General features: G+C 62.9%; 3 protein-coding genes across 3 annotated transcripts in view; 2 read left to right on the forward strand and 1 right to left on the reverse strand.

Annotated features, from left to right (window-relative positions):
- The window catches only part of SND1 (staphylococcal nuclease and tudor domain containing 1), a 96,609-nt gene extending 71,926 nt beyond the window's left edge, over window positions 1-24,683 (forward strand). Inside the window, exons 16-24 of the mRNA XM_056482666.1 lie at window positions 3,688-3,797; window positions 17,419-17,607; window positions 18,327-18,468; window positions 19,373-19,496; window positions 19,598-19,667; window positions 21,966-22,079; window positions 23,542-23,745; window positions 24,127-24,171; window positions 24,459-24,683. Coding sequence (XP_056338641.1) covers window positions 3,688-3,797; window positions 17,419-17,607; window positions 18,327-18,468; window positions 19,373-19,496; window positions 19,598-19,667; window positions 21,966-22,079; window positions 23,542-23,745; window positions 24,127-24,171; window positions 24,459-24,524 — 1,064 coding nt within the window. The 3' untranslated portion in view covers window positions 24,525-24,683. The remainder of the gene's footprint in view (window positions 1-3,687; window positions 3,798-17,418; window positions 17,608-18,326; window positions 18,469-19,372; window positions 19,497-19,597; window positions 19,668-21,965; window positions 22,080-23,541; window positions 23,746-24,126; window positions 24,172-24,458) is intronic.
- On the reverse strand, window positions 10,585-13,107 carry LRRC4 (leucine rich repeat containing 4). Its single transcript, XM_056482668.1, has one exon. It carries the CDS (start codon window positions 13,006-13,008, stop codon window positions 11,047-11,049), a length of 1,962 nt encoding a protein of 653 aa, XP_056338643.1. The 5' UTR covers window positions 13,009-13,107; the 3' UTR covers window positions 10,585-11,046.
- A 116-nt stretch (window positions 24,684-24,799) lies between the features above and the next one.
- Window positions 24,800-26,276, forward strand: part of TNPO3 (transportin 3) — a 14,633-nt gene continuing 13,156 nt past the window's right edge. Inside the window, exon 1 of the mRNA XM_056482076.1 lies at window positions 24,800-24,805. Within this exon, the coding sequence (XP_056338051.1) occupies window positions 24,800-24,805 (6 nt within the window). The remainder of the gene's footprint in view (window positions 24,806-26,276) is intronic.

The raw sequence follows: 26,276 nt of genomic DNA on the forward strand, positions 1-26,276 counted from the left end.
GGCTTTTCCCGAGTTCTTCCTGAGTTTTCCCGGGTTTTCCCGAGTTCTTCCTGAGTTTTCCCGGGTTTTCCCGAGTTCTTCCTGAGTTTTTCCCGAGTTCTTCCTGAGTTTTCCCGAGTTTTTCCCGAGTTTTCCCCGGGTTTTCCCCGAGTTTTCCCCGGGTTTTTCCCGGGTTTTTCCCGAGTTTTTCCCGAGTTTTCCCCGGGTTTTTCCCGAGTTTTCCCCGGGTTTTTCCCGAGTTTTCCCCGAGTTTTCCCCGGGTTTTCCCCGAGTTTTCCCCGGGTTTTCCCCGGGTTTTTCCCGTGTGAGCGTGCCCGGGGTGGGGCTGTCCCGGGAGTGCAGCGCATCCTCGGCGTTCCAGCCCCTCTCCCGCAGCTCCTGCGTGTCCCAGCTCGGCTCCCCTGCCCCGGGATCCCCCAGAGCAGCGGGAGGCGGATCCCCGGCTCTCATCCCCATCCCAGCCCCGGCACAGCGAGGGGGCAAATCCCTGGAATCACGGCTGGGGGGGCCCTTGCTCCCGGGGATGCTCCCTGGAAAGATCAGCTCTGTCTGTTCCCACTGGGAGGAGAGGAATTCCTCCTGGAATCCTGCTGCAGGATCCCCCAGGGATCCCCTCCAGGGACAATCTGGGATGCTCTGGGATACCCAGGAATGCCCTGGAATGTCCATGGGATGCTGAGGGACACCCAGGAATGTCCATGGGATGCTGAGGGATCCCCTGGAATGTCCAAGGGATGCTGAGGGACACCCAGGAATGCTCAGGAATGTCCATGGGATGCTGAGGGATCCCCTGGAATGCTCAGGAATGTCCATGGGATACCCAGGAATGCTCAGGAACGTCCATGGGATGCTGAGGGATCCCCTGGAATGTCCATGGGATGCTGAGGGATCCCCTGGAATGTTCGTGGGATGCTGAGGGATCCCCTGGAATGTTCGTGGGATGCTGAGAGATCCCCTGGAATGTCCGTGGGATGCTGAGGGATCCCCTGGAATGCTCAGGAATGTCCATGGGATCCCCTGGAATGCTCAGGAATGTCCATGGGATGCTGAGGGACGCCCTGGAATGTCCATGGGATGCTGAGGGATGCTCAGGAATGTCCATGGGATGCTGAGGGATCCCCTAGAATGCTCAGGAATGTCCATGGGATACCCAGGAATGCTCAGGAATGTCCATGGGATGCTGAGGGATGCCCTGGAATGCTCAGGAATGTCCATGGGATACCCAGGAATGCCCTGGAATGTCCGTGGGATGCTGAGGGATGCCCTGGAATGTCCGTGGGATGCTGAGGGATGCTCAGGGTGCCACAGGACACTCTGGGATGCTCTGGAATTCTTGCCCCATCCCTGCAGGGCTGGTTCCAGGACGGGCAGGCAGGACTGTGCTGGAACTGTCTGGGCAGCCCCGAGGGCGGGAGCTGCAGCTGCAGTCCCGTTAATCCCTCAGGCTCCGGGGATTCGGGATTAGCTGCTATTTATAAAGTGCTGGAGAACTTTCCTGGCCCCTTCTCCCGCCCAGCCCAGCCCCTGGAGCTCTCCCTGTTCCAGAACCTTCCCTCGGGTGGGCTGGGGCGGGAGGGGATCCAGAGCAGGACCCCAGCCCGGGGGAGCCGGCGGAGCTCAAGGATCCCAGAGCTCCCTCAGCTCTTCCCGTGTTATCTGGGGGCAAGAATTCCCCTGAGGATCCCACTGTGGATCCCATTGTGGATCCCATTGTGGATCCAATTGTGGATCCCATTGTGGATCCCATTGTGAATTCCATTGTGGATCCCACTGTGGATCCCACTGTGGATCCCATTGTGAATTCCATCGTGGATCCCACTGTGGATCCCACTGTGGATCCCATTGTGGATCCCATTGTGGATCCCATTGTGGATCCCACTGTGGATCCCATTGTGTATCCCATTGTGAATTCCATTGTGGATTCCATTGTGTATCCCATTGTGGATCCCATTGTGGATCCCATTGTGAATTCCATTGTGGATCCCACTGTGGATCCCACTGTGAATTCCACTGTGGATCCCATTGTGGATCCCATTGTGAATTCCATTGTGGATCCCACTGTGGATCCCACTGTGGATCCCATTGTGAATTCCATTGTGGATCCCATTGTGGATCCCACTGCAGATCCTATTGTGGATCCCATTGTGGATCCCACTGCAGATCCTATTGTGGATCCCATTGTGGATCCCGTTGTGGATCCCACTGAGGATCCCACTGAGGATCCCATTGTGGATACCATTGTGGATCCCACTGCAGATCCTATTGTGGATCCCATTGTGGATCCCATTGTGGATCCCACTGAGGATCCCACTGAGGATCCCATTGTGGATCCCATTGTGAATTCCACTGTGGATTCCACTATGAATTCCATTGTGGATTCCATTATTAATTCCATTGTGGATTCCATTTTGAATTTCAATGTTAATTCCATTGTCGATTCCATTGTGGATTCCATTGTGGTCCGTGAGCCCTCCTGGCCCCTTCCATGGGGGAGAGGAAGGGCAGCTCCTGCCCCCCATTCCCATTCCCATTCCCATCCCATTCCCATTCCCATTCCCATTCCCATTCCCACTCCCATTCCCATTCCCATTCCCATTCCCATTCCCATTCCCATTCCCATTCCCGTTCCCGTTCCCATTCCCATTCACCTCCCATTTCATCCCATTCCCATTCCCATTCCCATCCCATCCCATTCCCATTCCCATTCCCATTCCCATTCCCATTCCCATTCCCATTCCCATTCCCAGTATTGCCCCATTCCCAGTATCCCATTCCCGTTCCCATTCCCATTGTCCCATTCCCATTATTCCCATTCCCATTCCCACTCCCATTCCCATTCCAGCACTGGGGGATGCTCCTTGCTGGAGAAATCTGGGATCAGTGCTGGGTCAGGATCAGAGCCAGGGTTGGGGTCAGGATGGGCTCTGGTCATTCCCAGCTGCTCTGGGCAGGATCTGTGTCCTTCTGTCCTTCTGTCCTTGTGTCCCTGGGTGTTGGTGACACTGGTGTGGCCCGGGAATGTGTCACCTCCTCACTCGTGGCTCTGGCTTGGAGCTGCAATTCCCAGCGCTTCATTCATTATGCAAATTATGTAAATGATCATTAATAATGCAGGACTTCCCTCTGCTCCCAGCCAGGGCAGGGGGATCCCGGGGGCAGGGGAGGGGCTGCGGCAGAGGGGTCTGGATGTGTCCCCGTGTCCCCATCCCAGCCTGTCCCACAGCTGTGCCACCCCTGGACCCTCGCAGAGCTCCCCACGCCTCTCTTGTTCTCAGTGTCCCCTTCATTCCTGGGGTGACATTCCTGGAGTGCCATTCCCCGGGTGCCATCCCCGCTGTCCCCTCCCCGGGTGGGACACATTTCCTGTGTCCCCTTCATTCCCAGTGTCCCATTCCTGGGATGACATTCCCGGTGTCCCCTTCATTCCTGGATGCCGTCTCCGGTGCCCCCTCCCTGGTGCCATCCCCGGCGCCCCCTGTCCCCTCCCCTGTCCCCTCCCCGGTGTCCCCTCCCCGGTGCCCCCTGACCTGTCCCCTGACCTGTCCCCTGTCCCCTCCCCTGCCCCCTCCCCTGTCCCCTCCCCTGCCCCGCCCTGTCCCCTCCCGTGCCCCCTGCCCTGTCCCCTCCCCTGTCCCCTCCCCTGCCCCCTGCCCGGTGTCCCCTCCCCTGACCCTCGCTGTCCCGCAGGGATCGAGTGCCCGCGCGGGGCCCGGAACGCGCCGGGGCTGGCGCAGGAGGGGGAGCCCTTCAGCGAGGAGGCCACGCTGTTCACCAAGGAGCTCGTCATGCAGCGGGAGGTACGGGGGGCTGCGGGGCTGGGGGGGCTGGGGGGGCTGGGGAAGGGGGCTGGGGGCAGCAGCTGGGAGGGACCGGGGGGTGCGGCCATACCCGGAGATCCTGGGGGTACCCAGAGATCCTGGGGGTACCCAGAGTATTCCGGGGGTACCAGCGATCCTGGGGGTGTCCAGAGATCCTGGGGGTACCCAGAGATCCCGGGAGTACCAGAGATCCTGGGGGTACCCAGAGTATTCCGGGGGTACCCAGAGATCCCGAGGGTACCCAGAGATCCCGGGGGTACCAGAGATCCTGGGGGTGCCCAGAGATCCCGGGGGTACCCAGAGATCCTGGGGGTGCCCAGAGATCCTGGGGGTGCCCAGAGTATTCCAGGGGTGCCCAGAGTATTCCGGGGGTACCAGAGATCCTGGGGGTACCAGAGTATTCCAGGGGTACCCAGAGATCCCGGGGGATACATGGAGTATCCTGTGGGATATGGAGAGATCCTGGGTGATTCTGAGAGATCCCAGGATGGATGTGGGGCTGGATTCATGTTGGATGTGTGGTTGGATGTGGGGTTGGGTGTGGGGCTGGATTCAGGTTGGATTCAGATTGGATGTGGGTGGATTCGGGTTGGATTCAGGTTGGATGTGGGGCTGGATTCAGGTTAGATTCAGGTTGGATTCAGGTTGGATTCAGGCTGTGTGTGGGGTTGGATGTGGGGCTGTGTGTGGGGCTGTGTGTGGGGCTGGGTGTGGGGCTGTGTGTGGGGCTGTGTGTGGGGTTGGATTCAGGCTGGATGTGGGGCTGTGTGTGGGGCTGTGTGTGGGGTTGGATGTGGGGCTGGGTGTGGGGCTGTGTGTGGGGCTGTGTGTGGGGTTGGATTCAGGCTGGATGTGGGGCTGTGTGTGGGGTTGGATGTGGGGCTGTGTGTGGGGCTGGGTTTGGGGCTGTGTGTGGGGTTGGATTCAGGCTGGGTGTGGGGCTGTGTGTGGGGCTGGGTTTGGGGTTGGCTCCCGGATGCTTCCCCCCGTTTGAACCCGTTCCCGTGAACGTCTCTGGGTATGAACATCCCCTGGAACTCGTGTGATTTCCCTGATTGCAGCTCCGGAGCTCAGGGCCCATTTTTGGGTGATTATTCCGTGATTCAGTTCCAAGGTGGATCCTGCATCCCCTCCCCCCGGCTGTGACGGTGCCCCTGAGCCAGGATTCAGGGATTGGTGCTCCGTCCAGATGTTGGGCTGGTGCAGATGTGGGCATGGGCAGAGATGGGATTTATGGATCCAGATGGGATTTATGGATCCAGATGTGGCCGTGGCTGCAGACGCAGTTGATGCAGATGTGTACGCAGCTGCAGTTTTGGGCAGGGATCCAGATGTGGGCAGGGATCCAGATGTGGGCAGGGATCCAGATGTGGGGTGCAGATGTTGATGTGGATGAAGTTTTGGGCAGGGATGCAGATGTTGCCATGGATGCAGCTGTGGGCGGGGATCCAGATGTGGGCAGGGATGCAGATGTTGCCGTGGATGCAGGTATGGGCAGGGATGCAGATGTTGATGTGGATGCAGTTTTGGGCAGGGATCCAGATGTGGGCAGGGATGCAGATGTTGATGTGGATGCAGTTTTGGGCTTGGATCCAGATGTGGGCAGGGATGCAGATGCTGATGTGGATGCAGTTTTGGGCAGGGATGCAGATGTGGGCAGGGATGCAGATGTTGATGTGGATGCAGTTTTGGGCTTGGATCCAGATGTGGGCAGGGATGCAGATGCTGATGTGGATGCAGTTTTGGGCAGGGATGCAGATGTTGCCATGGATGCAGGTATGGGCAGGGATGCAGATGTTGCCGTGGATGCAGCTGTGGGCGGGGATCCAGATGTGGGCAGGGATGCAGATGTTGTTGTGGATGCCGTTTTGGGCAGGGATCCAGATGTGGTGTGTGGCTGCAGATCCAGGGGTGGGCACGGTGGCAGCTGTGGCCCTGGATCCAGATGTGGGCGTGGATCCAGATGTGGCAGCAGCTGCAGGCCGGTGGTGCTGGGGGTGGGGACGTGGGGACACAGGGACATAAGGACATGGAATGCTGGGACACAGGGACACGAGAAATGGGGGAACAGGACATGGGGACACAGGGACATGGGGACACAGGAAATGGGGGAACAGGATATGGGGACACAGGGACATGGGGACATGGAATGCTGGGACACAGGGACACGAGAAATGGGGGAACAGGATATGGGGACACAGGGACATGGGGACACAGGAAATGGGGGAACAGAACATGGGGACACAGGGACATGGGGACACAGGGACACAGGAACATGGGAAATGGGGGAACAGGACATGGGGACACAGGGACACAGGGACACAGGGACGCGGGAAATGGGGGAACAGGACATGGGGGACACAGGGACATGGGGACATGAGGATGTGGAATGTTGGGACACAGGACACAGGGGAATGGGATATGGGAACACAGGGACACAGGGGTGCAGGGATACAGGAATGTGGTGAAACAGGGACACGGGGACATGGGGACATGGGGACACGGGTGCAGGGACACAGGAGGGAACATGGAGAAATGGGGACACGGGGACATGGGGACATGGGAGTACAGGGACACAGGAATAGAGGGATGCAGGGACACAGGGACACGAGGACACAGGGACACGGGAATGCAGGGATATGGGGATGCAGGGACACAGGGACATGAGGATGTGGAATGCTGGGACATGGGGAACAGGGGAATGGGATATGGGAACACAGGGACACAGGAGTAGGGGACACAGGGATGCAGGGACATGGGGACACAGGGACACGGGGATCCAGGGGTGCAGGGACACGGGAGGGAACATGGAGAAACAGGGACACGGGGACACGGGGACACTGCAGTCCCCTCCCCGCTGCGATCCCGCGCTGCCGGGAATTGCTGACCCGCATCCCAAGGGCCTCGCTCGCTGCCTCGGCACATTCCCGAGCTCGGCTCAGCCCGGAGCGCGGGGGGGGCGGGACCGGGGGGCCGGGGCTGCTCCCGGGAATGGGGAGGGGGGGGCCGGGACACCCCGGGAATGGGAATTTGGGATGCAGGGCAGGAATTTGGGATACAGGAATTTGGGATGCAGGAATTTGGGATGCAGGAATTTGGGATACAGGAATTTGGGATGCAGGAATTTGGGATGCAGGAATTTGGGATACAGGAATTTGGGATGCAGGAATTTGGGATGCAGGAATTTGGGATGCAGGGCAGGAGTTTGGGATGCAGGGCAGTAATTTGGGATGCAGGAATTTGGGATTCAGGAATTTGGGATGCAGGGCAGGAATTTGGGATGCAGGGCAGTAATTTGAGATTCAGGAATTTGGGATGCAGGGCAGGAATTTGGGATGCAGGGCCGGAATTTGGGGGGATGCAGGAATTGGGGATGCATGGCAGGAGTTCAGGATGCAGGGCAGGGATTGGGGATGCAGGAATTTGGGATGCAGGTCAGGAATTTGGGATGCAGGAATTTGGGATACAGGAATTTGGGATGCAGGGCAGTAATTGGGATTCAGGAATTTGGGATGCAGGGCAGGGTTGCCGTGGCGCAGAGCCCGCGGGATCCCGGGTGCTGTCCGGGCGCGGTCCCGGCTCTGCTGCGCGTCCCCGCGGTTCCCACGGTGGCCCCGGGCGCGCTCCCGGCTCTGCTGCGCGTCCCCGCGGCTCCCACGGTGGCCCCGGGCGCGCTCCCGGCTCTGCTGCGCGTCCCCGCGGTTCCCAGGTGGCCCCGGGCGCGCTCCCGCAGCCCCGCGGTGTTTTTGTCGGGCCGCTGCTGACTCACGGGCCGGGGCCGCCCTGGAGGCTCCGCGGGATCGGGGAGGGACCCCCGGGACCCCCGGGACCCCCGGCCCTCCCTCGGGGGCTGCACGGAGCCGGGAACTGCCCCGGCCCCACAAACTGCAGGGATTGCTGGGCTGGGGGTCCCGGGGGCAGCCCTGCCCTGATCCCAATCCCAGCCCTGCCCTGATCCCAATCCCAGTCCTGCCCTGATCCCAGCCTGATCCCAGTCCCAGTCCCAATGCCAATCCCAGTCCTGCCCTGATCCCGGCCTGATCCTAACATGGATCCCAATCCCAGTCCTGCCCTGATCCCAGCAGGATCCCAGTCCCAATGCCAATCCCAATCCCAGCCTGATCCCAATCCCAATCCCATCCTGATCCTAGCATGGATCCCAATCCCAGCTTGATCCCAGCTCTGATCCCAGCACCAATCCCAACCCTGACCCCAGGGTCAGTCCCAACACTGGTTCCAATCCCAGCCCCAGTCCCAGCCCCAATCCCAGCATTGATCCCAGCTCAAATCCCAATCCCAAGGCTGATCCCAGGGCTCTGTGCTTGGAGCATCCACAGTGTCCCACTGCATCCTGCTCATCCCTGTATCCCATCCCATTATCCCTGTATCCCATCCCTGTATCCTATCCCATTATCCCATTATCCTTGTATCCCATTATCCCTGTATCCCATCCCTGTATCCCATCCTTGTATCCCATCCCATCCCATCCCATCATCCCATCCCATCCCATCCCTGTATCCCATCCCATCCCATCCCATCCCATCCCATCCCATCCCACTATCCCATCCCAGGCAGGCACCAGGAGAATTCCAAATCTGCCCTGGGGGTTTCCCTGCCATTCCCCAAAACCCCCTGGATTTAATTTGTCAGAGTTTGCCTTCCCCCATCCCAGGCCCTGATTCCTGCCCTGCTCCCAGGGAATCACTGCAGGGAAAGTCCCGGGGGTGCCAGGGGGGATTGTCCTGGGCAGGAGGGATGGGAAGGAGCTCCTGGAAGGGGGAATTTGGGATGGGGTGGGATGGGATGAGGAGATGAGGATGGGATGGGATAATGATGATGATGATGATGAACTCAGCTGCTCTAATTTTGGGTTAAGTTCAACTCCAATAAAATCCATAAATCCCTCCAGCCCCCTGTGGCATTCCCAGGATTTTTGGGATCCTGTCCCCAGCACAGGGAGGAGGGGGGTGCTGATTCCCCAGGAGGTGTTGGCATTCCCAGATGGGCCTGGGCGGGAAAATTCGGGAATAGAGGGAAAAACAGGAGTATGATTTGGGGACAAACTGACCCGGATCCGCCAGAAATGGCAAAAAAATCCTAAAAAAAAATCCCAACCCTGAACCCCGACGGCTCCGGGGTGAGCGGGGGAGGGGCTCAGCCCCGGGGTGGCACCTTGGGGACGTTGGGGGTGATTCCAGCCCGGGGGGTGACCCCCAGTCACCCCCAGCCCCACACGGGGGTCCCACTGTGCCCCTCTGCCAGTGCCCCCCCCTCCTGCTGCTGCCACCCCCCGATTCTTGTCACCCCCTGATTGTCCCCCCGGTGTCACCCTCCGTGTCACCCCCACAATTCTCGTCACCCCGATGTCACCCCCCAATTCTCGCCCCCCCCAATTCTATTCCCCCCCACCCCCAGTTTCTCCTCCCCCTCCTCCCTCCCCCTCCCCCTCCCCCTCCCCCTCCGCGGTTTTTCCAAAGCTTTTCCTGCTGAGAGGACAAAAAACCCCTTTGAGGCAGGCGGGGAGGGGGGCACCCCCCGAGCCCCCCCGATTCCCCCCCCCGTTTAACCCCTCGGGCACTCGGCGTTACAAATTTGGAACAATATTTATTAAAATACAAAAATACACTTGGTTTTTTTTTTTTTTTTGGGTTTTTTTTTTTTGTTTTTTTGTTTTTTTTTTTTTGCTTTTTTGTTTTTTTTTTTTGTTGGATTCGCGGTACAGTCGGATCCTTCCGGCGTTTACAGCCCGAGAGGGAACTTCTGCATCTCCTTCCCGCCTTCCTCCCCCCCGCCCCCCCCCGGACACCCCCAAAAAACAAAATTTTAGCTCGGCTTTGCCCCCTCCCCCCCCGCCCTCCCCCCCCAATCCGAGAACATTTTAAAGCTAAAACGAGAAATTAAAGTAATTCCAGCGCCCGAGCGACCGGGGGGGGCCCCCCTCGCTGCTGCCCGACCCCCCCCATCCCCTCGGGACCCCCGCGAGGCACTTGGGGTCCCCACCGGGACCCCCCCGGCGCCACCTCCGATGCTGGTGGCCCCCCCCCCATTGTCACCTCCCCCCCCCTCCCCGAGCCCTTGATTTCTCCCATCCCCCCCCGGTCCATGAGCAGCCCTTGGGGGTGTCCCGGTGTCCCCCCTCGGGGGCAGGGGGTGTCCCGGTGTCCCCCCAGCGAAGGGACACGAGCCGTTTGTGGGTACAATCATTGGTCGGGTCTCCCGGGGCCCCCCCGGCCCCCCAGGAGCCGTAGCCCTGTGCCGGGGGTGCCCGGGGGGGGTGAGAACCCCGTGGGAAAGGGGGTGCAGAGCAAAGCGGGGGGCACCCGCTCTCCCCCTCCCCAACCCCCCCCGGGCGCCTGCGGGGATTTTCCCCCTTTCCCGTGGGATTTTTTTACTTGAGGAATTTTTTTTTTTTTTTCTTTTTTTTTTTTTTTTTTTTTTGCTTGAATACATTGCGGACGTCCATCCCCACCCCCCCCACACCCACCCCGAACCCCCCCTCCCAAAATCCACTCGGTTATTGCATTATTGGGAAGGTCTTGGCGCCGCTCCCGCTCCGGTGACGCCGGAGCCGCCGGCGCGGGGCCAAGGGCAGCGCCGCGGGGTTTGGGGGGGCCCGACCTCGCCCCCGCCCCCGAATCACCCCCAAAAACACCCCCAGGCCCCCCCAGCCCCCGCCCCACAGCTCCTGCCACCGCGTCCCCCCGCGCCGCCACGGCACCGCCGCTCCTCCCCGAGCACGGGGATTTTTTTTTTTTTTTTTCTCTTATTACCGATTATTTTTTTTTTTTCTTCCTCTGTTTCTCCTGGTTTGTTGGTTTGTTTTTTTTTTTTTTCGGTTTTTTCTTTTTTTCCTGTGTTTAAATAGAACCTGCGAGTTAGAAAATAGTGGTTTTTTTTTTTTTTTGTAGGAGTTTTGGGTGGGTTTCGTTAAATTTTAATAGAATCTGCTGCTCTTCTGGGCCCCGAGGTTGGCTATAGAAGCATGTACACGAAAAAGAGTCTCTCCCCCCCCTGTACAAAAGTTGTGTCTGTTATTGAGGAATTCTCCTGGTTCTCCTTAGTACTGAGGAATTCTCTTCTTTTTGGAGTTCTGCTTTTTTGTGCATCTATTGCGTTTATAATAATTCGGGGCCGGGGTTGGAGTCGGAATGGATGGGGGGGGGGGAGGCGACGACCCAAAAAAAAAGGAGAAAAAAACCAAACCAATACATAAGCCCCCAAAGAAGAGTCATATCTGAGTTTCCTGAACTTTCTCCTTGGGGTGGGTCTGGATTAAATAGGGGTCGGCCAGGGTGGTCCCGGGGGGGTGCAGGGAGTTGCCCAGCGCGCTGTCTGTCCAGTGGGCGCCGTGCCCGGCCTTGTAGGTGTTGTAGTTGAGGTGCTCGTGGAGGTTGGGCAGCACCACGGCCCCTTCCCCGGTGCCACCAGCCGGGGCGGCCGCGGGGGCGCCGGCCGCGGCGATGTCCTCGTCCACCTGGATGATCTCCACGGTGCGCGCGGCCGTGACGGTGCTGCGCTGCTGGTGCCGCTTGCGCAGCTTGTAGAAGACGATGAGCATGGCGGCGGCCAGCAGCGTCACGGCCACGAAGCAGCCGATGATGATCTTGGTGGTCTTCATCACCTCGTCCAGGCTGGTCTGCAGCTTGTCGCCGGCCTCGGCCGTGGGCGCCGCCGCCGGCCCGGGCGGGCGCGTGGTGCGCACCAGCACGGTGGTGGTGGTGGTGTAGGCCGGCTGGTAGCCCGTGGAGGCGGTGGGCACGGGCTTGGTGAACTTGGGGGACGCGTCCTCGGGGGAGATGTCGGTGGTCTCCACCGTGACGGTGGTGAAGAAGCTGTAGTTGGAGGTGTTGAGCTCGGCCGCGCTGACGTTGAGGAAGGCCGAGGCGTTGGAGTTGCCGGCCACGTTGGTCACCATGCAGGTGTAGAGGCCGGTGTCGGCCAGCAGCACGTGCGAGAAGTTGAGGGTGCCGTCGTTGAGCACGGCCAGGCGCGGGTGGCTGGAGGCGTGGCTCAGCACGGCGCCGCCGGGCAGCAGCCACCGCACCGAGGACATGGAGGGCGTGCGGCAGCGCAGCTCGGCCACGCGCCCCTCCGAGATGTTGAGGTCGGCGGGCGCGTCCATGATGAAGGGCGCCGAGCACTGGAAGGAGGTCTGGTCCACCTCCACCAGGAAGCGGCCCCGCATGTGCAGCGGGGCGTGGCAGCGGCCGCAGCAGGTGGAGTTGGTGGGGATGTACTCCCGCAGCCACCACGACAGCCAGAGGATGTCGCAGTCGCAGTCCCAGGGGTTGTGGTGCAGGTGCAGCTCCACCAGGTAGCGCAGCGGGGCGAACAGGTCGTGGGGCAGGGACGACAGGTTGTTGTGGGCCAGGTTGAGCTCCACCAGCGCCGTCAGGTCGTCGAAGGCGTTGCGCTCGATCAGGCTGATCTGCGAGTTCATGATCCAGAGCTTCTTGAGGGATTTGAGCCCGTGGAAGGAGCCGGGCTTGATCTCGGGGAAGTTGTTGCCCGACATCTCCAGCTCCTCCAGGCCCACCAGGGGCGTCAGGTTGGGCATGTCCTTGATGTTGCACATCCCCAGGTTGAGGTACTTGAGGTTGTACAAGCCCTCGAAGGCGCCCTCGGAGATGTACTCGAGCTTCTTGAGCTCGCCCAGGTCGAGGCGCATGAGGGAGGGCACGCGGTTGAAGGCGTAGCTGGGGATGCTCTCGATGGGGTTGTTGCGCAGCCACAGCTCGCGCAGCTTGGACAGGTACTCGAAGGCGCCGCTGGGGATGACGGTCAGCCAGTTGTCGAAGAGCTCCAGCGTGTTGAGGCTGGCCAGGCCGTTGAAGGCGCCCACCTCGATCTGCCGGATGGCGTTCCTGCCCAGCTGCAGCACCTCCAGGTGGTGCAGGTGGCGGAAGGTGTCGGCCTGGATCATCTGGATGTTGTTCTCCATGAGGTTGAGATAGCGGGTGTTGGAGGGGATGCCGGGCGGCACGGCGGCCAGGCCGCGCCGGGTGCACACCACCTTGCTGAACTGGTTAGTGCAGGAGCAGACGGAGGGGCAGCTCTGGGGGCCGGGCGAGGCCGCGGCCAGCAGCCAGGCGTGCAGGGTCAGGGAGGCGGCCAGGAGCCCCGGCCAGGCGCGGCGGTGGCGGCGGTGGCGGCGCAGGTGGAGCACAGGTACCTGCCACAAGAGCTTCATGGTGTGGCACGTTCATCATTCACCATGGTCGGGGGATGGCGGCGAGCGCGGCACGACGGGCTGGGCCCCCCCCTCTCCCGGCTCCCACGAGCTGGGGGGCCCGGCCGGCCGCAGGGGAGGGGGGGGGGGTCGGGGGGAGGCTCGGAGGGGAGCGGGGCTGGAGGGGGCAGAAATTAAAATTTAGGATGGAAAAACCGGCGGTAGGTGCTGGTGGGGGGGGGAGCGGGGGGAGAGGAGGAGAAGGAACCCCCCCCCCCCCGCCCGGCCCCGCTCGCCAGTACCTACCTGGGGAAGGGGGATCGGGGGGTCCGGGGGGGGCGCGGGACCGAAGAGTTGGGGAGGAGAGGGGGGGGGGGTCCCGGCTCCCAAAAAAAAAAAAAAAAAGAAAAAAAAAAAAAAAGGGAAAAAAAAAAAAAAAAAAAAAGACAAAATGGCTCCTGGAGGCTGCGGTGCAGGATGGGGGGGGCCGGCCCGGCTAAGCGGGGGCCCGGCAGCAGCCCCCGAGCGCGGCCAAGCCCGCGGCCTCGCACCTCCGCCCGTGGGGCCGGCCCGGGGGGCTCCGAGGGGCCGGCATGGCCGCCCCCCCCCAGGCCGCGGGGAAACGGGGGGGGAACCGCGGGGAAAGTGGCGAAAAAGGAAATAATTATACCAAAAAAAAAAAAAAAAAAAAAAATAAAGAAGCCGGGAGAAAAGGAAGAATTGGGAGAAGGGGAGGGAGAGGAGGAGAGGAAAAAAGTGGGGGGAAAAAAAAAAATGGAAAACGGGGAGGGAAATGGGAATGGGGGGAAAAAAAAATTGGCGAGGAAAGGGAATTGGGAAAGGAGGCGAAATCGGAATGAAAATGTGAAATGAAATCAAATCGAGATGGGAACGGAAATGAGGATAAAAGTTAAAATAAGGCTAAAATCAGACGAAAAACTAAAAATAAAAATTCAAAATATTACCCCACCGAAAAAAAAAAAAAAAAAAAAAAAAAAAAAAAAAAAAAAAAAAAGCCCCAAACAACCCGGACGAAACCTAAAAATAAAACAGGAAAATAAAGATTAAAAATAGGCCGAAATAAATAAATAAATCGCGGGGAGCCCCCCCCCGGGAGAGGGGAGAACGCGTTTCGGGGAGGGAGCGGGGGGGAGGAAAGGGCGTCGGCGTGGGGGGGGGGGGGGCGCCGGGGGCACCTCCCGGTAGCGGCGGCGGCTGCGCTGGTGGCGGGGCGGGGGGGTCCCGTCCCGTCCCCTCCCGCGTGCGGCTCCCGCGTCCCCGCGTGGGTGTCGCGTTCAGCGGCGGCGCGGGGGCGATGGTGGCGGTGACAGCGGCGGCGACGGCGGCGGCGGCGGGGCCGGCGGGCATCCTCCGGTGCTGGGGGCCGCGCGGGGCGGCGCGGGCGGCGCGGTGCGGGGCGGCGCGGGCGGCGCGGGCGGTGCGGGAAGCAGCCGCGCAGGCGGCTGGCTCATCCTTTTGTCCTTCAGTGCGAGCGCGGATGGATTGCTGCCGCCGCCGCTCCCGCTGCTCCTGCTGACGCATCCCGGCTCCGCGCCCCCCCGCCCGCCCGCCCCCCGCCCGGGCCCCGCTCCGGCCCGTGCGGCCCCGCAGCGCTCGCGGTGCGCGGGGAGGGGGATGCGGGGCGCGCCGCTTCCTCCTCCTCCTCCTCTTCCTCCTCCCTCCCTCCCCTCCCGCCGCCGCCGCCGCCGCCTCCTCCTCCTCCTCCTCCCCGCTCCCCGCAGCCCCGCTCGGGGTTTGTGGAGGGTGGGGGGCGCTCCCCGGGGCCGGACGGACGGACGGACGGACAGAGGGACGGGGCAGCGCGGGGCTCGGCGGCTTTGGGGTGACCAGGGGCGGGGGGACCCGTGGAACCTCCCCCCGGTCCGAGCTGTGACAGCGATGGGGACACGAGCCCCGGGGGCCGCGGGGACGCGGGGGTGGCACTGCCAGGGCTGGGGACGGGCACCTGCTGCTCTTTGGGGCCCCGGGCTCTGCACCCCCGGCCTTGTCCCCTCCCTCCCCCTGGGACCTTGGGGGGGCCACGACAGCTCCTATGAGCACCCTGCGGACCCCCCGCTCTTGGTGGCACTCGGGGCTGTCACCTGAGTGCCACCAGTGGGTGCTGGGGCCTCTGTGGGGCTGGTGGCCCCTCTGGGACCCCAGGGCACCCCAGGACCCTCCTGTCCTTCCTCACTGGGGTGTCACTGTGCCCACCCGTGGCGGTGGCACGTCCCCAGGGGGCTGCAGCCCTTCCGGTGGCGTGTCCCCCTCAGGAGCTGCAGGACCTGGTGGCCTCCTGTGCCCCACAGGGGCTCCCTCACGTTCTTGCTCACGGCCTGTCCCCGAGTCCATCAGTGTCCTGCGTGTCCCCTGGCCCGTGACCCGCTGGTGGCGGGGGACAGGGACACCGTTGTCACCCAGAGTGTCACCCTGTGGCATCGGGGAGGTGCCACAGCCATGCACGGGGGGCTGGCCCAGGGACCAGCCTGGCCCTGGCAGCCCTGGGGACGGGGGGGGGGCCGGGGGGGCCCTGGCACACACCAGCCTTGGCAGGGACAGCGCCGTGCCCGGTGCAGTGTCCAGTGCAGTGCCCAGTGCAGTGCCCAGTGCTGTGCCCGGTGCAGTGTCCAGTGCAGTGCCATGGCCAGTGCAGTGCCCAGTGCAGTGTCCAGTGCAGTGCCCAGTGCAGTGCCCAGTGCTGTGCCCAGTGCTGTGCCCGGTGCAGTGTCCAGTGCAGTGCCATGGCCAGTGCAGTGCCCAGTGCAGTGTCCAGTGCAGTGCCCAGTGCAGTGCCCAGTGCTGTGCCCAGTGCAGTGCCCAGTGCAGTGCCCAGTGTGGTGCCATGGCCAGTGCAGTGACATATCCAGTGCAGTGCCATGGCTGTAGTGGTGCTGTGTCCATGCAGTGCCATGTCCAGTGTGGTGCCATGGCCAGTGCCATGTCCAGAGCAGTGCTGTGTCCAGTGTGGTGCCACGTCCGGTACAGTGCCATGTCCAGTGCTGGATCCAGTGCGTGCCATTGCCATAGTGGTGCCATGTCCAGTGCAGTGCCATGTCCAGTGCTGTGTCCAGTGTGGTGCCATGGCCAGACAGTGCCATGTCCAGAGCAGTGCCGTGTCCAGTGTGGTGGCATGGCCAGTGCTGTGTCCAGTGCCGTGTCCAGAGCAGTGCCGTGTCCAGAGCAGTGCCATGTCCAGTGCTGTGTCCAGTGCGGTGCCATGTCCAGTGCAGTGCCATGGCCAGTGTGGTGCCATGTCTGGTGTGGTGCCATGGCCAGTGCAGTGTCCAGTGCGTGCCATTGCCATAGTGGTGCCATGTCCAGTGCTGTGCTGTGACCAGAGCAGTGCCATGTCCAGTTTGGTGCCATGGCCGCAGTGACACACCTGCCGGCTTTGGGAAGCAGCAGGAGTGGTTGTGGTGGGACAGGTGGGCTCAGAGTGGGACAGGTGAGCTCAGGGTGGGACAGGTGGGCTCAGAGTGGGACAGGTGAGCTCAGAGCGGGACAGGTGAGCTCAGGGTGGGACAGGTGGGCTCAGAGTGGGACAGGTGGGCTCAGGGTTGGACAGGTGAGCTCAGAGTGGGACAGGTGAACTCAGGGTGGGACAGGTGGGCTCAGAGTGGGACAGGTGGGCTCAGGGTTGGACAGGTGGGCTCAGAGTGGGACAGGTGAGCTCAGGGTGGGACAGGTGGGCTCAGGATGGGACAGGTGAGCTCAGGGTGGGACAGGTGGGCTCAGGGTTGGACAGGTGAGCTCAGGGCTGGACAGGTGGGCTCAGAGTGGGACAGGTGGGCTCAGGGCTGGACAGGTGAGCTCAGAGTGGGACAGGTGGGCTCAGGGTTGGACAGGTGGGCTCAGGGTGGGACAGGTGAGCTCAGAGTGGGACAGGTGGGCTCAGGGCTGGACAGGTGAGCTCAGAGTGGGACAGGTGGGCTCAGGGTGGGACAGGTGGGCTCAGGGTTGGACAGGTGGGCTCAGGGTTGGACAGGTGAGCTCAGGGCTGGACAGGTGAGCTCAGAGTGGGACAGGCTCCGTGTGGCAGATCTGGCATTGCCAAACCCCACTGACCTCAGCAAAGGCCAGGGCTGGTGTTTGAACCATCATGGTGGGGCCCATCTGTCACCCCCGGGCCCAAACCTCAGTGTCCCTGGTCCCTCAGCCACACACCTGGCACTGTCCCGTGCCATGTGCTGTCCCCAGGGCCCCTCTGGCCCCGGCCCAGCCCATCCCGGGGTGGGGTGTGATTCATTCCCAGGGTCATTCCCAGGATGTGACTCCCAGGGTGGGACGGGGTGCAGGATGTGGCAGGACCTGGTGGCTTCGTGTGCCCTGCGGTGTGTCCCTGATGTCCCTGTCCCCCGCCTCAGGGGGCGCAGGGGGTCGGTGGCAGCCGGGGGGGGCAGGCTGGGCTCTGAGGTGCCCGGGGTGCCGCAGGTGGAGGTGGAGGTGGAGAGCATGGACAAGGCGGGGAACTTCATCGGGTGGCTGCACATCGAGGGCGTGAACCTGTCGGTGGCGCTGGTGGAGCAGGCGCTGTCCCGCGTGCACTTCACGGCCGAGCGCAGCCCCTACTGCAAGGCGCTGCTGGCGGCCCAGGACGCGGCCCGGCAGAGGAGGGAGAAGGTGAGGGGACAGGGGACCCCCCGGCGGTGCCACCGCCCCGCAGACGCGCCTGTCCCTGCAGGTGGCCCCACCCTGAGGGGCGTGCCCACCGAAAATGTCCCTGTGTGGAGAGGTGGCCTCGCTCCGGGGGGGGGTCCCAGTGTGAGGGGTGTCCCCGTGCCAAGGGATTCCCCATCCTGGGAGGTGTCCCTGTGCCAAGGGCTGATGGCTCCAGTGCAGGGAATGTCACAACCCCAATTAATGTCCCACCCCAAGGAATGTCCCCACTCCCGGAGCTGTCCTCAGACAGGGGATGATGGTCGCAAGCCAAGGGATGTCCCACCCCAATGATATCCCATCCAGCAATGTCCCACCCCAGTGACATCCCACCCAGTGACATCCCATCCCAGTGACATCCCATCCCAGTGACATCCCACCCCATGGATGTCCCACCCCAGTGACATCCCATCCCAGTGACATCCCACCCCAGTGACATCCCATCCCAGTGACATCCCACCCCAGTGACATCCCACCCCATGGATGTCCCACCCCATGGATGTCCCACCCCAGTGACATCCCACCCCAGTGATGTCCCACCCCATTTATGTCCCACCCCAGTGATGTCCCACCCCAGGACACCCCCCAGGCAGGACCCCCGTGACCCCAAGGCCCGGGGGTGCCCCCGTTGCCGTGTCCAGCCCCCCCAGTGCCCTGAGCCGGTGTCCCCGCCCTGTCCCCAGGTGTGGTCGCACTACGAGGAGGCGCCGGCGGAGGAGGTGGCGCCGGTGCAGGAGGAGAAGGAGCGCACGGCCAACTACAAACCCGTGTTTGTCACCGAGATCACCGACGACCTGCACTTCTACGTGCAGGACGTGGAGACGGGTACGGGGCACCCCCTGCACCCCGGAGCGGGGAGATGGAGGGGATGAGGATCTGTGGGTTCGGTGGGGAAGGCCTCAGTCAGTGTGGGGTCACCCCCCCACCCCCCAGGGCCATTTCTGGGAATCAGATTTGGGGCCAAAGGTGAAGGTCTTGGGGCAGGGTCTGGGACTGAGGTCCAGGTTTGGGATCCACGGTTGAAGTCATTGCTGGGACTTGGGCTCCAGGCTCTGGGGCCGCACTGGGGAGTGGGGCTGGGGTCAGGCTGGGCTTGGGCTGGGGGCTGATCCTGGCTCAGGGCTGGGGCTGATCCTGGCTCAGGGCTGGGGCTGATCCCGGCTCAGGGCTCGGGGCTGGGGGCTGATCCTGGCTCAGGGCTGGAGGCTGATCCTGGCTCAGGGCTGGGGCTGAACCCGGCTCAGGGCTGGGGCTGATCCTGGCTCAGGGCTGGGGTTAGGCTGGGCTCGGGGCTGGGGGCTGATCCTGGCTCAGGGCTGGGGCTGATCCCGGCTCAGGGCTGGGGCTGATCCCGGCTCAGGGCTGGGGCTGATCCTGGCTCAGGGCTGGGGCTGATCCCGGCTCAGGGCTGGGGCTGATCCCGGCTCGGGGCTGGGGGCTGATCCTGGCTCAGGGCTGGGGCTGATCCCGGCTCGGGGCTGGGGCTGATCCCGGCTCAGGGCTGGGGCTGATCCCGGCTCGGGGCTGGGGCTGATCCCGGCTCAGGGATGGGGGCTGGGGGCTGATCCCGGCTCAGGCTGGGGCTGATCCCGGCTCAGGGCTGGGGCTGATCCTGGCTCAGGGCTGGGGCTGATCCCGGCTCGGGGCTGGGGCTGATCCCGGCTCAGGCTGGGGCTGATCCCGGCTCAGGGCTGGGGCTGGGGCTGATCCCGATCCCGGCTCGGGGCAGGCGCCCAGCTGGAGAAGCTGATGGAGAACATGCGTGCCGAGGTGGGCGCCCACCCGCCCGTGGAGGGCTCCTACGCCCCGCGCCGCGGCGACTTCTGCATCGCCAAGTTTGTCGACGGGGAATGGTGAGCAGGGCAGGGGCTGGGCCAGGCCATGGAGGGTGGGGTGAGGAACACACCCCCCAAATGTCCCAAATGTCCCAAATCCCCCAAATCCCGCCCTGCAGGTACCGAGCACGGGTGGAGAAGGTGGAGTCGGGTGGGAAAGTTCACATCTTCTACATTGACTACGGCAACGTGAGTGGGAGAGGGGAAACCGGGGGGAAACAGCCCTGCACCCACGGATCCACTCATGGATCCATTCAACCATTAATCCAGCCATGGATACATCCATCCATGGATACATCCATCCATCATCCCTCCATCCATCCCTCCATCCATCCATCCATCCTTCCATCCATCCATCCATCCATCCATCCCATCCATCCATCCATCCATCATCCATCCCTCCATCCATCCTTCCATCCATCCATCCATCCATCCATCCCTCCATCCATCCTTCCATCCATCCATCCATCCATCATCCATCCCTTACCCATCCATCATCCATCCATCCATCCATCCATCCATCATCCATCCATCCATCATCCATCCATCCATCCATCCATCCATCCATCCATCCATGGATACATCCATCCATCATCCATCCATCCATACATCCATCCATCCATCCATCATCCATCATCCATCCATCATCCTTCCATCCATCCATCCATCCATCCATCCATCCATCCATCCATCCATCCATCCATCCATCCATCCATCCATCATCCATCCCTCCATCCATCATCCATCCATCCATCCATCATCCATCCATCCATCCATCCATCATCCATCCATCCATCCATCCATCCATCCATCCATCCATGGATACATCCATCCATGCATCCATCCATCCATCATCCATCCATCCATCCATCATCCATCCCTCATCCATCCATCATCCTTCCATCATCCATCCATCATCCATCCATCCATCCATCCATCCATCCATCCATCATCCATCCATCCATCATCCATCCATCCATCCATCATCCATCCCTCATCCATCCATCATCCTTCCATCATCCATCCATCCATCATCCATCCATCCATCCATCCATCCATCCATCCATCCATCATCCATCCATCCATCATCCATCCATCCATCCATCCATCCATCATCCATCCATCCATCCATCCATCCATCCATCATCCATCCATCCATCCATCCATCCATCATCCATCCATCCATCATCCATCCATCCATCCATCATCCATCCATCATCCATCCATCCATCCATCCATCATCCCTCCATCCATCCTTCCATCCATCCATCCATCCATCATCCATCCCTCCATCCATCATCCATCCATCCATCCATACATCCATCCATCATCCATCCATCCATCATCCATCCATCCATCCATCCATCCATCCATCCATCCATGGATACATCCATCCATCATCCATCCATCCATCCATCCATCCATCCATCCATCATCCATCCCTCATCCATCCATCATCCTTCCATCATCCATCCATCCATCATCCATCCATCCATCCATCCATCCATCCATCCATCCATCCATCATCCATCCATCCATCATCCATCCATCCATCCATCATCCATCCCTCATCCATCCATCATCCTTCCATCATCCATCCATCCATCATCCATCCATCCATCCATCCATCCATCCATCCATCCATCCATCCATCATCCATCCATCCATCATCCATCATCATCCATCCATCCATCATCCATCCATCCATCCATCCATCATCCATCATCCATCCATCATCCATCCATCATCCATCCATCCATCCATCCATCCATCCATCCATCCATCATCCATCCATCATCCATCCATCCATCATCCATCCATCCATCCCTTGGTGTCCTCCAGTTCCAGTGTCCTCAAAAATCCCGCTGTCTCCCCAATCTCATTGTCCTCCCAGTCTTGTTGTCCCCTCAGTCCCACTGTCCCCAACCCCACTGTCCCCCCAGTGACACCCCCTCTGTCCCCGCTGTCCCTGTCACTGACACCCCCTGTCCCCTGTCACTGACACCCCCTGTCCCCTGTCAGTGACACCCCTCTGTCCCCCTGTCCCTGTCAGTGACACCCCCTGTCCCCCCCCGTCCCCGCTGTCCCCGCAGAAGGAGGCGCTGCCCCCCTCCCGCCTGGCCCCGCTGTCCCCCCAGTGACACCCCCTGCCCCTGTCAGTGACACCCCTCTGTCCCCTGTCAGTGACACCCCTCTGTCCCCCCCGTCCCCTGTCACTGACACCCCCTCTTTCCCCACTGTCCCTGTCAGTGACACCCCCTGTCTCTGTCAGTGACACCCCTCTGTCCCCCCTCTGTCCCCTGTCAGTGACACCCCCTGTCCCCTGTCACTGACACCCCCTGTCCCTGTCAGTGACACCCCCCGTCCCCGCTGTCCCCGCAGAAGGAGGCGCTGCCCCCCTCCCGCCTGGCCCCGCTGTCCCCCCAGTGACACTCCCTGTCCCCGCTGTCCCCCCAGTGACACCCCCTGTCCCCTCTGTCCCCGCAGAAGGAGGCGCTGCCCCCCTCCCGCCTGGCCCCCCTGCCCGCCGCCTTCTCCCCGCGGGTGCTGCCCCCCCAGGCCACCGAGTACAGCTTCGCCTTCATCCAGGTGCCGCAGGACGTGAGTACGGGGGGCGCGGCCCCCCTGCCCCCGCCCCTTGTGACCCCTGACCTCCCCCGGGCCCCGCCCTGGCCCCAGAGCCACACCCCGAGCCACGGGTCCCGCCCGTGCCCCCCAACCCGGCACCCCAAACACCGACCCCAGGCTTGGGCCCAGCTGGGAACATTTAACCTGGGACCCGAATGCGCCCCCTGACCCCAAACACCGACCCCAGCTCCCCGGAGTGCCCTGACCCCAGTCCTGAACCCCCATCCCAGGGTGACCCCAAACCTGACCCTGATCCTGACCCTGATCCTGACCCTGATCCTGAACCCCCATCCCAGGGTGACCCCAAACCTGACCCTGATCCTGAATCCCAATCCCAGGGTGACCCCAAACCTGACCCCAAACCTGACCCCAAACCTGACCCTGATCCTGACCCTGATCCTGAACCCCAATCCCAGGGTGACCCCAAACCTGACCCCGATCCTGAACCCCAACCCCACGGTGACCCCAAACCTGACCCTGATCCTGAACCCCAATTCTGAACCCCAGTCCCAGGGTGACCCCAAACCCACAGCAGGGTGGGATGTCCCCAAAGCCCCCAGGGGGTCCCTGGGTTCTGAGGGTCAGGGGGGCTCCCTGTGGGTCTGGGGGTCCCAGAGGCCACGGCGTCTGTGGGTGTGGGGTGTCCCCAGCTTCCCTGGGGGGGTTCCCAAGCCTGTGGGGTGTCCCCAATTGCCCCAGGGTGTCCCAGTTGCTCAGGGCTGTCCCTGAGGTGTCCCTGCTGGGTCGGGGTGTCCTTGGGGTGTCCCCAATGGCTCTGGGGTGTCCTTGGGGTGTCCCTGCTGGATCAGGCTGTCCCTGGTGTGTCCCCAGGCTGTCCCCAGGCTGTCCCCAGGCTGTCCAAGGGTGTCCCTGAGCTGTCCCTGCTGGGTCAGGGTGTCCCCATCCTGTCCCCGGGCTCTCCCCTGTCCCCAGCCTGTCCCCATCCTGTCCCCACGCTGCCCCCACACTGTCCCCACACTGTCCCCACACTGTCCCCACACTGTCCCCACGCTGTCCCCATCCTGTCCCCACACCGTCCCCACCCCGTCCCGGTCTCTCCTGCCCCCACACTGTCCCCACACTGTCCCCACACCGTCCCCACACCGTCCCGGTCTCTCCCGGCCCCGCGCTGTCCCCGCGCTGTCCCCGGGCTCTCCCCTGTCCCCACACCGTCCCCACACCGTCCCGGTCTCTCCCGACCCCGCGGTGTCCCCACACTGTCCCCACACTGTCCCTATCCTGTCCCCACACTGTCCCCAGCCTGCCCCCACACTGTCCCCATCCTGTCCCCACGCTGTCCCCGCCCTGTCCCCGCCCTGTCCCCGCACCGTCCCCACACCGTCCCGGTCTCCCCCGACCCCACTATGTCCCCACACTGTCCCCACCCTGTCCCCACCCCGTCCCGGTCTCTCCCGGCCCCGCTGTCCCGCCGCAGGAGGAGGCGCGGGCGGACGCGGTGGACAGCGTGGTGCGGGACATCCAGAACACGCAGTGCCTGCTGAACGTGGAGCAGGCGGGGCCCGGCTGCCCGCTCGCCACGCTGCAGTTCGCCGACTCCAAGGGCGACGTGGGGCTGGGGCTGGTCAAGGAGGGGCTGGTGATGGTGGAGCCGCGCAAGGAGCGCCAGTTCCAGAAAGTGGTGGGTGGGGGCGGGGAGGGCCGGGGGGGTTTGGGGGGGCTGGGGGGGCCGGGGGGGTTTGGGGGTGCTGGGGGGGCCGGGGGGGTTTGGGGGTGCTGGGTGGGTGCTGGGGGTGCTGGGGGGGTCGTTCTGGGGGTTCTGGGTGTGTGCTGGGAGGTGTTATGGGGGTGCTGGAGGTGTTAGGGGTATTTCTGGGGGTTTGGGGTGTTGGGGTCGTTCTGGGGGTGCTGGGTGGGTTCTGGGGGTCCCTCTGCCCCCCACCACTGGCACTGGCTGATCCCATCCCAGCCACTGCCCCACTGGGGGTCCCATCCCGGGGTGCCCCAGCCCCCCCAGGCCGGGAGGGGCCGGGGGTCACCCCAGGCTGCGCTGCCCCCCCAGATCACCGAGTACCTGAACGCGCAGGAGGCGGCCAAGAGCGCGCGGGTGAGTGTCGGGGGGACCCCAAATCCCGGCTCTGGGGGTGACCCAGCAGCCCCCCGGGTTCTGGGGGCCCTGACCCGGGTTCTGGGGAGCCCCCCCGGGTTCTGGGGCGCCCCCCGGGTTCTGGGGAGCCCCCCGGGTTCTGGGGGCCCTGACCCGGGTTCTGGGGGCCCTGACCCGGGTTCTGGGGCGCCCCCCGGGTTCTGGGGGCCCTGACCCGGGTTCTGGGGGCCCCCCCGGGTTCTGGGGCCCCCCCGGGTTCTGGGGGCCCTGACCCGTGTCCCCCCCAGCTCAACCTGTGGCGCTACGGTGATTTCCGCGCCGACGACGCCGACGAGTTCGGCTACAGCCGCTGAGGCCGGGGGGCCCCGGGGGACCCCGAACCCCCCCGGGCCCCCCCCAGTCCCATCCCGGCGCCGGGGGTGCCGCGGGGGGAGGGGCGGCCTCGGCCCCCCCGCCCCCCCAAATGCTGGCCTATATTTAAAGCTGCAGAGGCCCAATAAACGTAGTGAAGCGTCCTCGGTGTTTTGGGGTCCCCTCTGTGCCGGGTGAACCCCCCGTCCCCTGGGGGGTGTGTCTGGGGGTGCAGCCCTGGGACCCCCAGCCTGCCCTGGCTGCTGGGGGGGCCTGGATGGGGGTGGGAGGGGAAGGGGGGGCAGCCCCAAAAACAGCGGCCAAACCCCCCAGGAGCCAAGGGGGGCACCCCAAATCTGGGCCCCATCGTGGGGACCCCCCCTGGGTCCCACCTGCAGGGCCCACCCCGGACCCCCACCCTGGGACCCCAGAATCGATCCTGACCCTGGATTCCCACCCTGGGACCCCAAAATCTCCCCTGACCCCGGACCCCACCTGGCCCTGGTGTCCCCAAAGTGTCTCCCGACCTTGACCCCCAACTCCGGGTCCCCTCCCGGACCCCAAACCTGCGACCCCTGAGCCCCCCGGGGTCCCCCTGTCACCTGCCCCCCCCAGGGTCACCCCGCCCCCCCCCGCGCTGTCCCCGCTGTCCCCGCGCCCCGATCGATCCCGGCCGGGGGGGGTGGGGCGGCAGCGCTGATTGAATCCCGAGCCAATTAACCCGGAGCGGCGCCATCGATAATTAACGGCGGGCAGCGATCGTAATTAACGGGGGGGAGGGGCGTGGCCCCGTCCCTGTCCCCAGCCCGGCCACGGACGTGCCGGGGGGTCTGGGGGCTCTGGGGGGGCTCTTGGGGCTGTTCTGGGGGTCTGGGGGCTCTGGGGGGGCTCTTGGGGCTGTTCTGGGGGTCTGGGGGCTCTGGGGGGCTCTTGGGGCTGTTCTGGGGGTTTGGGGGCTCTTGGGGCTGTTCTGGGGGTCTGGGGGGGCTCTTGGTGCTGTTCTGGGGGTCTGGGGGCTCTTGGGGCTGTTCTAGGGGTCTGGGGGCTCTGGGGGGGGCTCTTGGGGCTGTTCTGGGGGTGGTCCGGGGGTTTCTGGGGTTCTGCAGGTGCGGGGGCGCTGCTGGGTGCTGCAGAAGGGAACTGGGCTGTACTGGGCAGTACTGCACCATAGTGGTCCGTACTGGTCCGTACTGGTCCATACTGGGCCGTACTGGTCCTTACTGGTCCGTACTGGTCCGTACTGGTCCATACTGGGCCGTACTGGTCCGTACTGGGCAGTACTGCACCATAGTGGTCCGTACTGGTCCTTACTGGTCCATACTGGGCCGTACTGGTCCTTACTGGTCCGTACTGGTCCGTACTGGTCCATACTGGGCCGTACTGGTCCGTACTGGGCAGTACTGCACCATAGTGGTCCGTACTGGTCCTTACTGGTCCATACTGGGCCGTACTGGTCCTTACTGGTCCATACTGGGTCGTACTGGTCCGTACTGGTCCGTACTGAGCTGTACTGGTCCATAGTGGGCCGTACTAGTCCGTACTGGTCCGTACTGGTCCGTACTGGGCTGTACTGGTCCGTACTGGTCCTTACTGGTCCATACTGGTCCGTACTGGGCTGTACTGGTCCTTACTGGTCCGTACTGGTCCGTACTGGTCCGTACTGGTCCGTACTGGGCTGTACTGGTCCGTACTGGTCCGTACTGGTCCTTACTGGTCCATACTGGTCCGTACTGGGCTGTACTGGTCCATACTGG

This window comes from Oenanthe melanoleuca, chromosome 1A, assembly GCF_029582105.1.
Source record: "Oenanthe melanoleuca isolate GR-GAL-2019-014 chromosome 1A, OMel1.0, whole genome shotgun sequence".
Lineage (NCBI taxonomy): Eukaryota > Metazoa > Chordata > Aves > Passeriformes > Muscicapidae > Oenanthe > Oenanthe melanoleuca.

Coding starts and splice junctions, on each gene's coding strand:
- LRRC4 (XM_056482668.1), bottom strand. CDS start 13,008: ATGAAGCTCTTGTGGCAGGTACCTGTGCTCCACCTGCGCCGCCACCGC.